The sequence below is a fragment of the Octodon degus genome, unplaced genomic scaffold (genome assembly GCF_000260255.1).
Source record: "Octodon degus isolate 3935 unplaced genomic scaffold, OctDeg1.0 scaffold00186, whole genome shotgun sequence".
NCBI classification, from domain to species: domain Eukaryota; kingdom Metazoa; phylum Chordata; class Mammalia; order Rodentia; family Octodontidae; genus Octodon; species Octodon degus.
The window spans coordinates 1,073,445-1,084,099 of NW_004524762.1; the positions used below are offsets into that span (position 1 = coordinate 1,073,445).

General features: G+C 42.4%; 1 protein-coding gene across 4 annotated transcripts in view; it reads left to right on the plus strand.

Annotated features, from left to right (window-relative positions):
• Positions 1–579: 579 nt before the first annotated feature.
• Tsc22d2 (TSC22 domain family member 2) overlaps positions 580–10,655 on the plus strand; it is a 45,969-nt gene continuing 35,893 nt past the window's right edge. For all 4 annotated transcript variants that reach the window (XM_004643918.3, XM_012517528.2, XM_023704068.1 and 1 more), the window contains exon 1: positions 580–2,974. In XM_004643918.3, the coding sequence (XP_004643975.1) occupies positions 1,002–2,974 (1,973 nt within the window). In that variant the 5' untranslated portion in view covers positions 580–1,001. The remainder of the gene's footprint in view (positions 2,975–10,655) is intronic.

A 10,655-nucleotide genomic window follows, 5' to 3' on the forward strand; every position in this document is an offset into this window, starting at 1 on the left:
ACGACGCCAGTGCGTCACCGAACGGCGGCGGCTGCGGCGCTGGCGGTGGCTGCGGCAGCGGCGGCATTTTAGTCAGCAGCGGCGGCGGCAGCGGGCCTGTTGCTGCTCCTCCCAGCATCCCTGGCGCGGCCATTTCAGCCCCATCTTGGCCGAGGGGAGGGAGCTGCAGCCGCCGCTTCAGCAGTTTGAATTTCAGTTTCTCTAGGGTTTACGGACCAGGCGCGCTGAAGAGGAACTGAAGAAGCCGCCGCCGCCGCTACCTCATATAGCCGGAGCGCTCGGCTCGCCGGCCAGCTGCCAGCTGCCGCCGCCCCTCACTCCGCGGAGCCGCGAGGAGAGGCCGAGACTGTCGCCGCCGCCCGCCTGCGAGGGAGGCTCCCTGTGAGGGGAGGACCGGCCGGCTCTCCCCTCCCCCGGAGCGGGCTTCCGCTTCAGACGGTCGGCATGTCCCTGGGGCTGAGCTCCGGCTAGAGCCGGGGAGCGAGGGCCGCCCGCCCGCCCGCGCGCAGCCCGCCGGCCCGCCGCTCCTCCCCTCGCTGCGCGTCGGAGCGCCGCCGCCGGCACCGGCTGAGGAGCGCGAGCGGGCAGCGCCGCCCCTCACGCCGCCGCCGCCCCTCCGCCCTCCCACTCCCACCCAGCCTGGGCCTGCGGAGCGCGAGCACCAAGCCGGACTGACCGCGGCGGCCCGCCCCTGGGATCGCGCTCTTGTCGCTGAGGGGACTGAACTGAGGCGCCGCGGCTGCAGGCAGTGTAAAGGAAGGAGGAGCCGCCGTGGGAGACAGGGGCAGAGCCGGAGAACCAGCCCGACGCCCGGGGGAAACGGCGAGGAGGATGTCTCGCCGAGCGGCTGGCGGTCGAATCAGTCCGTGACTCCGCCGAGGCGGGCCTCAGACCCTAGCTCCTAGTCGGACTTTGTCTTTGGGGCCCGGCTCTGCCCTTCCCGGTTTCTCTCAGGACCCGGAGGAGGCGGCGTGCCTCTCTGCCCTCCAGCCTTCTTCACCATGTCCAAGATGCCGGCCAAGAAGAAGAGCTGCTTCCAGATCACCAGTGTCACCACTGCCCAGGTGGCCACGAGCATCACCGAGGACACCGAGAGCCTGGACGACCCGGACGAGTCACGCACAGAGGACGTCTCCTCCGAGATATTCGACGTATCTCGTGCCACAGACTACGGCCCTGAGGAAGTGTGCGAGCGCAGCTCCTCCGAGGAGACACTTAATAACGTTGGGGATGCAGAGACTCCCGGCACCGTCTCCCCAAATCTCCTCCCGGATGGGCACCTCGGTGTCGCCGCGGCCCTCACCAGCGGAGGAGCAGCCGTTCCAACCCGGAGTGTTGCTGCGGGCCTCGCCAATACACAGGCAGCGGCAGCCACGCCAGCACCCGCCCCCGGGGCCCCGGGTGGCCCCCAGAGCTCGGGATCCTCCGCCGGGCCGGGGACTCCAGTTCCGGCTCAGCCCCCCACCGCTTGCAGTTCCCGTTTCCGCGTGATCAAGCTGGACCACGGGAGCGGGGAGCCCTATCGACGCGGCCGATGGACGTGTATGGAATACTATGAGCGGGATTCCGACAGCAGCGTCCTGACGAGGTCCGGGGATTGCATTAGACACAGCAGTACTTTCGACCAGAACGCGGAGCGGGACAGCGGCCTGGGTGCGACCGGAGGGTCGGTGGTGGTGGTGGTGGCCTCCATGCAGGGGGCGCACGGGCCCGACTCGGGAACTGACAGCTCCTTGCCTGCTGTGTCACAGCTACCCCCGTCGGAGAAAATGAGCCAGCCCACTCCGGCCCAGCCGCAGAGTTTTAGCGTTGGGCAGCCGCAGCCGCCGCCGCCGCCCGTAGGTGGGGCTGTGGCTCAGAGCGCGGTTCCGCTGCCGCCGTTCGCGGGAGCAGCGGCCGGGCAGCAGCCAATGATGGCGGTTGTACCGCCTAGCCAGCTGCCGGCAGCCGGGCCCGGCGGCTCCCCCCCGGGACCGGGTGGACCCAGTCTACCGCCGACGAATGTAACCCTGGCGCAGCCGGCTGCGTCCCTACCTCCGCAGCCGGGCCCGGCAGTCGGCGCTCCCGCGACGCAACATTCCCAGCACTTCGCCTACCCCCAGCCTCAGAAACAGCCTGGGCATGTGCTGCCGGGCCAGCCCTCCGGCCAGAGTGAGTACTTGCAGCAGCACGTGGCCGGCTTCCAGCCGCCGAGCTCAGTGCAGCCCTCTTCCACCAGCGCTGGAGCGACAGCCCCTACAGGGGCCAACTTTCCCGTGGGCTCCGGCCAGAATGCCTCTTCGCTAGGTGTACCGATCAGGGGCACGTCTTCCCAGCCCAGTGAAGCTGCGGCTCCGGGACCGGGACTAGTACAAGGCGGGCAGGCCGCGCCTTGTCAGCCGGCTGGGGTGACCCCGGCTGCGGTAGGAGGCGTGGTGCAGCCGGGCATGGCTTCTACCGGGGCTGGACAGCCTCAGTCCTTGCCTCCCCCGCAGATCGGTGGCAGTGCTCAGCTGTCAGCAGTGCCTGGTGGCTCTCACACCGTGGTGCCCGGAGTTCCAAACGTGCCTGCTGCCGTGCCCGCTCCAAGCGTGCCTAGTGTGTCTACTACTTCTGTTACTATGCCAAATGTACCTGCGCCCCTGGCCCAGTCGCAGCCGCTGAGCAGCCATACACCAGTCAGCAGGAGCAGCAGTGTAATCCACCACGCTGGGCTGCCCTTAGCTCAAGGCACACACAGTGCACCAACAAGTCTACCACAGTCTGACTTAAGTCAGTTTCAGACTCAGACCCAACCTTTAGTCGGGCAAGTTGACGATACTAGAAGAAAATCAGAACCCCTACCTCAACCACCACTTTCTCTCATTGCTGAAAAGCCTGTTGTGAAGCCACCTGTTACAGATTCCCTGGCAAACCCTCTTCAGTTAACACCTATGAACAGTCTTGCCACCTCTGTGTTCAGCATAGCTATTCCTGTTGATGGTGATGAAGACAGGTATGGATGTCTTTTTTATTAAAAATTTGATAAGAATGGCCAATTTGGGATGCAATTTTTGCAGATTTTTTTAGTCTTTTTAAATCTAAAACTTAGTTTATGTTTGATAAACATTGCTGAAGTGTAATAAGAGTTTTTGTCTTTTCAAAAGCATTAAAATGGATAAGAATGCACAAAGCTCCTAGCTACTGTGTTACCATAGAGTAGGCCCTTTCTTAAACATACCAGTCATGCTACACTTTTGGTAGTTTTGTTAGTGTATGTGTTAAGGCTAAGATAGGAATTTTTAAAACAATCCTTCCCTCTATGTAAGGGATGCTTTATTAATGATTCAAGTGAGCCCTTTGATTACTTTAAAAAAAAAAAAAAAGGAGAAGAAAAAACCCATATAAGGATCTCCTCCTTTGTATCTGGAGTCTGGAGAGATAAAAGTGTAATGTCAAATCCAGGCTTTGAAGATCATTAATTATGAACTAAGTGTTCAGCTTTTTAGTGGGGTCATGAAGCTTCCTGGTGACTTCTTTAACTTTTTGTATACAAAGCAAAAAATATATTGGAAAGATGTTTTTACTTTCCATACATCTTTATGCTGTGGCAAAGGGAGGTGTGAGATTCTTTCGTAGTACTAAAAACTTAAGTTTTTAAAGATAGCAGTTTATAGTAAAAGTATAAATGTCAGTAGTTGGCTCCCTCTATGTAAGGGATGCTTTATTAATGGTTCAAGTGAAAACTGGTGTTTTGTTATACCGTTAGCTACCACTGTTGATGTTTGACTATAGTTTAAGGAGAATTTTTAGTGATTTTTGAGGAAATACTACATGGAATTTTGATATATATTAAAAATTTCTTAAAGCTCATACGTTATGGTGTTTTTAAAGTTTACAGAGAAATACATTTTTTACAGTCTCATGAACGTACTGAGTTTTTTGAGGAGTTAGTTTTAGGTGTGTTAAACGATCAAAATTACTTTTATGGGTTCTAGAATAATTGGTTTGAAGAAGAATACAATGTGATGTTAAAATTTTTTTCTTCCTGTTTCATAATTTCATTAAATTCCCATTTCTAATTAGCATAATATTTTTGTTAAATGGTGATGTATGAAAAATGCTCAGTAAAATTCAATTATCTGCTTTTTGGATTGCAAGTTCATCTTTTTTTGTAGGTGACTTGCTTGTGGGATTCATGTTTCACTTAAGAACTCTTAAAGAATAACATAAATGAGTTCTGCTAGCTAGTTCTTGAGAAATTTTATGTGGATGTGATCAACTAATCTGATTCCACAAGCCTTTCAAAATATTCCTCATATTTATTTGGTTGTTCCCATTTTCACCCATCGGGACACATTTAAACTTGAAATAAACTTTTTTTTTCTTTATCTTTGCTAATAGTCAACAGGAATAGTCAAACAGAAATCTTCCTTTTTCTAGCAGCTAGAATCCAGTTTTTCCTAGTAAGTTTGTAAATAACCTTTTGCTTACTTTTGTGTTCCTGTACATTGCCCCATATCTTTTCAAGAAATGACTATGGTTTCCCAACCTCTTTTCCTTTCCTTTAACATACATGTCTACAATTGAAAAATACATTTACCCTCCCCCACTACAAACTTCTCTCAGTTTGAGAATGTGTAGTTATATGCCTAGAATCTTAATAGGATGATATGGCATGAAGCAGAGATCTCTTGACGAGTGGAAACTCCAAAATGCATTCTTTAGGTTATAACCTCATTACCACAATGATGCATTTATTTTCCTTTTGTTGTATTAAAAGTTGGTAATCTCATTACAAAACATGTGAATGTTTGAACTGCCAATACTGCTGTATCATTTTTATCCTTTCAGCAGTTCAGCTACAGCATAAGTGTATAGTCCCATTTTAAAGATGGCATTTCTCTCCCTCACCCTAATCTCTTAAAATCTACATTGCTGATCCAATGTGCATCTGCAGTGTTTGTTATGGTCTTTCCTTGGTATTTAATTTAACATGTCAGTTTCCAAGATGTAATCTTACACATTTGACATTTTATCACTAGACCAACACACCTGGTGAAGGAATGAATCCATTAAGTAGAAACAGTATTTTTTTAAAGGAAAAACCTTTGTAAAAGAGAGGACATTTTAAAGTTTGATGCATGAAATTAAATGACACAGTTTTCCAGGCATATATTTAAATTGCCAAGATGAATATGTGACAGGGAACAGTACTAACTAAAAATGTTAATATGGTGATTTTGGGTCTCCTTAAATTAAAATTTGCGAACATTTTATTTGCAGTCATTCAGATGTAAAATAAAATTGCAGTGTGGGATCAAGAGTAATTAATTAAACTTTGTGAATACTTTGACAGAATCATATCCTTATGAAATTTTATAATTAACATGTTTGCTTTTTTAACAAAAATTTAAGATTTTATTAGATAGTATTTTGAGAAATGGAAGGAAAATGGGAGGTTAATAAAAGCTGAAGTGGATTTTACATTGATACATTAAAAATAGCGCATGATTTTGGATCAAATTGGGATCATTTACATTGAGTCTGGCCGTATGTTAATACATCATAATATCATTACATCTTTAAAAGGGCTGATAGTTGTATATGCAAAAAGTTCTCAGTTATCATTGCCTGACCCTGATATCTTTGTAGACATTCCCATTAGTAAGGCATATGGTTAGCTGTTGAAACTTTATCAGATTAATTTTGTATAAGGATGTAACTGAATGATGATTGAAAATACAGTTGTGTGGCCACTTTTATAGTGATCTTTTAAAATTTTGTTTAAAATAGCTACACATTTAGCAGACGCTTTTACTGTAAATAGATACATAAAATTTACTGGCCCTAAAGAGAACACAGTACAGATTGCTTTCCATAGATAACCAAGCAATGTGAACTCAGTAGGCTGCATTCCAGGAACTCATGAATGGCTGCAATTGTGGACTGTCAACTGCAGTCCAAGACTGTTGAAAACCTGATTGTAAAGATCCCTTAGTGGCATATATATCTCTTAACCTTGTTAATGGTTTTATTTATGTAGTTTGTTAACGGCTACTGATAAAATACTATAAATTGTGAATGCTAAATGATGTACTCTAGCATGTACTGGAAATACAATTTTATACATATAATTTTTTTTAAGGAAGGGTTTTTTGTTTGTTTTTAACTTGAAGTTTGAGAGGATCATGTCTTCCAAGAGGCAGAACTGTCAACCAAGAAGCACTTTTTAGAACTATCTTACGTTTAAGTCTAAAATTGTGGAAATCATTTTGCTTCTCTGTGTTTATAACTAATGTGTAAATCACACACTAGATATATTATTCAAGTCCTGGGACTTCAGGAGTTACAGTTAAAGGTATAGTACTTGGCTAGCATGTTAGTTCCCTGGATTCAATCCTCAGTAATGGAAAAAAAAGAAAGAAAAGAAAAGAAAAAGATCACAATTTGGAAATGATGTGATACTGGATTTATAGATCTGCTACTTGGGCATTTGGATGGAATAGAGTTTATCTTTTCTCTGTACTAGAGAAATTGGAAGTAATCATGTTCTATAATCACTACCACTAGGGAATAGTAGCCTCACCAAGGTAATGGTAAAAAAAAAAACAAGTAAATCTCTTTCCTAATAGAGGAATAGGTTAGGAGAATATAAAGGAAGTTTGACTTTTTTCCCACTAAAATGGAAATAATCATGATGGAAGAAAATATAGTAAGATTCACCTAAAATACGGTCTTAAAGGATAGGATCGCCCGGGGAGATAGCTCAGTAGAATAAGTGCTTACCTGGCAAGCACAGAGTCCTGAGTTCAATCCCTGGAACTGGAAAAAAAAAAATAATAATAATAATAATAAATAAGAAAAGGGATAGGAACACTTGTAAATGATGAGAAATAATCTAATTTATTGCTTTAATAGGTTGTTTTAGATCAGTATATCATTTTGTGGAGATGTATATATACTCTATTTCTTAGTTGAATTACTCTTTAAATACTTAATTCTGTGGAAGAAGATGCTTTAGCCAAAAAAAAAAAAAAAAAAAACTGGTTAAAGGTAGCTTGAATGATGTTATCTGCTTAACTCCTTATACATTAGAAGAGCAGATTTTTAAAAATAAGAAACCTTAATAGTTGACAGTATTAATGGGGAATATTACTGCAAAACAATAGAATTGAAAACAAATCCTAAGCTTATAGTAAATGCAACCAGTGGGCTGTGAGTTAGGGCTGTCATTTTAGAGTATACAATACTAATTACTGCATCCACAAAGAATATGCACATCTGAATCATTGACTTAGTGTCTTTCCCACAACAAACCTTTGACATACCAAATTACACAGTATATGCTCTCATCTTCATCAGGCATTGTTTAGGGCCTGGTAGATCTCTCCCATTAAAATTTAGGATGTATAGCCATTTTGTTTCAGTCCTATCCATCATTCCATGGCACCAATCAATAAATGTACTATACATGTTGTAAACTTGGCTGTTTATATTTAGGGTATATTATTTGACAACTTTAGCTTTAAAATATCTACAAAATCTCTTAATTTTAAATTAGGTGAATTAACTTGCATATGTGCTTCTCAGGACCCTCTCATATTTAAAACCCCAAATCAGACTTAAGTATGTAGTCTTACATTTCTTCAAACTCATGTCAATAATTGTTTTTAAACAAAAGAATGAGCACTCATCTTCCTAGTTGTACCACTATATCAAGTGTTCGATTCAACTAGCAGTTGAATGTAAGCTAGTTGTTTAAGCCTGTAAATCTTGTTTCCTTTTGTGAATAGGATAATACCTAGTTTGGAGAGTTGAGAAGTATTAGGTTTGCAAGTAATATCTGAATAATCAATGATGTAAGACAATTTGCATGGCAGGCATACATCACAGAAATGTGAATATAGTATTTCAGTGTCTAAGCTACTTTATCATGCAGTCCCTTATACTACAAATTATTCTGAGAGTTTTCAATTTTATGTGCAATATAATTGTATAGTATGGACGTACAGAAAAAGAGATAGTTTTTAGTCAGATGTCATAGTATAGAGCAAATTTTGTTCTGATCTTGGCCTATCTATCACTTTGCTGGTGTCTTTTATCAAATAATTAAATACTCTCAGTTTTTCTCTTTGGTAAAAATAGAATTTGAGATTTGGTCAGATTTCGAGATTCCTTCTAACCCTATTGAGTTCACACATTTAGATGAATTTTCATGGAAGACCTACCAGGTTAAACCTTTCTCTTGTCAACCCCTTTCTTGCCAGTAGATTAATTTTGCAGGTGGTGATTAAGTAAATCAAATGGCCAAGAAAACATTTAAAGCAATAATATGTCAACCATTCAACTTCTTGTTGTGCTTTCTGAATAGTAAGTACTGGGATACAGAAATAAAACTATCCTTCCCTCCAAGATCTCAGGCTATATGAAAGTAATTATCAGTGTGGTGAGCTAAATATAAATGCTTGTTGGCTCGATTTGTTGTGGGAAGGTAGTAAACTGACCTCTATTTGAAAGTTATTTTCGGGCTGGCCAGATAGCTCAGCAGATTAAAGCACCTGCTCACAGGGACTGAGGTTTGATCCCCAGGCCTGCCATGCTGGCCCCGCACCCAGGGAGCACTGAGATGGCAATTGAGACTGGGCATGGTGACGCGCCTGTAATCCCAGTTCTTGGGAGGCTGTAAACAGGCCGATCACTATGAATCTGATCTATTAGTGAGACCCTGAACACCCTGTAGACCCTTCCCTAAAATACAGAAGAAAAAAAAATATTTTCTGCACAGGTATTTATTTATATAATTCAAAAATCAACATATACAAAAGAGGATATGGGAAGACTGTCTCCCACATCTCTAGTCACTCAGTTTCTCAGAATCAATATGTTAATTTTGTGTTCTTCTGAGGCTTATTTTGATTACATTCATATTAGATCACTGATAAAGAGAAAGCGATGATTTTTCAAGACTAGAGATAAAGCAGTTTGTATAATATACATGGAAGAGTAAGTCTGTCATATTTGTAAAATGATATAATTAACAACAGAAACCAGAGTGAAGGCTTAAATATGGTAAACTTAGATTACTATAGTAAGCTTACGGTTGTAATTAAATATATTTCTTGAAGTTTTTATTGTAAAAATTAATATTGGTAGCCATTCAGTGATTATATTTTAAAGTAAAATCTTGTTGGGAAAAAAGTTTCATTTAAGGACCACATGAAGGATTGAGTCCCACAAATGAGACTTCTCATTCAGTACAGTGTAGAATGTACTAAATATAAATAGTTTGGAACACCTACTTTTAAGTATTCTGTTTGCCTCAATAGTATCTTAGTGGTGATGAAATGTTTGATACATTTTAGGGCACTCTGCCAAAATGTTTTTATACAGCGTAATCTGGAAACTATAACCCTGTTAAATACATATCTACCTTAATTGTCACACTTTGTTTATACATAATCTCATTTGATCTTTTCAACAACTTGTAAGAAAGTATCCACCACCATCCCTTTCATGAGTTAAAGAATGAAGCTGTGAGAAATCTATAGCTTTTTTTTTTTTTTTTTTTTTTTTTTTTTTTTTGAGACAGGCTCCTGCCATGCAGTGCGTACTGGCTCTGTACTTACTTATGTAGCTCAGGCTGTCCTCCAACTCATGGAAATCTTTCTGCCTGAGCCTTCCAAATGCTGGAATTACAGGCTTGCACTGCCAGACCCAACTCCATAGCTGGTTTTGTATTAATTTTTATATTTATTAGTACATGTTTACAGTACATAATGATTATATTCATCATGAAGACTTGATACATAAGCATAACACATCTTAATTCTTTTTAGGTCCCCTTCCTCTTGTCCCCTTCCCCTTGTTTTTCCCTCTTCTCTCCATCTTTTGGTCCCTTTCTTTTCTATTCTTAATTTATTTTTGGGTTCCTTACATGAAAGAGTTAGTATTAAGTGGCAAAGTATAGGCTCCTACTCACCCCTTCAAGCCAGTGAATGCTCTTGCATTTTCTCAGAAGTTTTTGCTTTATTACTTGGCACACAGTGGGATAGAATAAAAGAGAAGTTACTGTAGCTGTTGCTGTGTTATATCATAACCCCTTAAGTGTTATGTTAATTCTTAATAATCTCCAGATACTAATATTAGTAATGACCTTGTTGATCTTACATTTCCCTGGGTTCTACCCAGAGATCTCTGAAGTTGACTTTTAATATACATAAACAAAAATAAGGTGTCCACTGAGTTCAAGGCCCAAAGTTGAGTTGAGGTTTTATAACTTAATTTTGATATATGTGAATGTGTTTTTCCTTCTTGTGACAATCCTACAAAGATAGTATCTTGCTAGATTAAACAAGTAGTCATATTACATGCATTATATCGTTTTCTCATGAACTAGTTTTATATTCTTGGAAAGTAACAGACTATCTAAGATGTAAACTCAGGGAGGAATTAATATATTTTGCTTATTGGTTTAAAAAGCTTTCTATTAGGAAAGTAGCATTTCATTTAGGTGCCTGAAATCAGTATAAACCACACCTCAGTCTTAAAAAAATGGCTTCATTGGCTCACTATTTATTTATTTAGTCTCAATATTTAGGATGATAGTTTAGGGGCCAGGGAGATAGCTCAGTAGAATAAGCACTTGCCAAGTGCAAGGCCCTGAGTTCAAAATAAATTGTACTTTATATATGTAA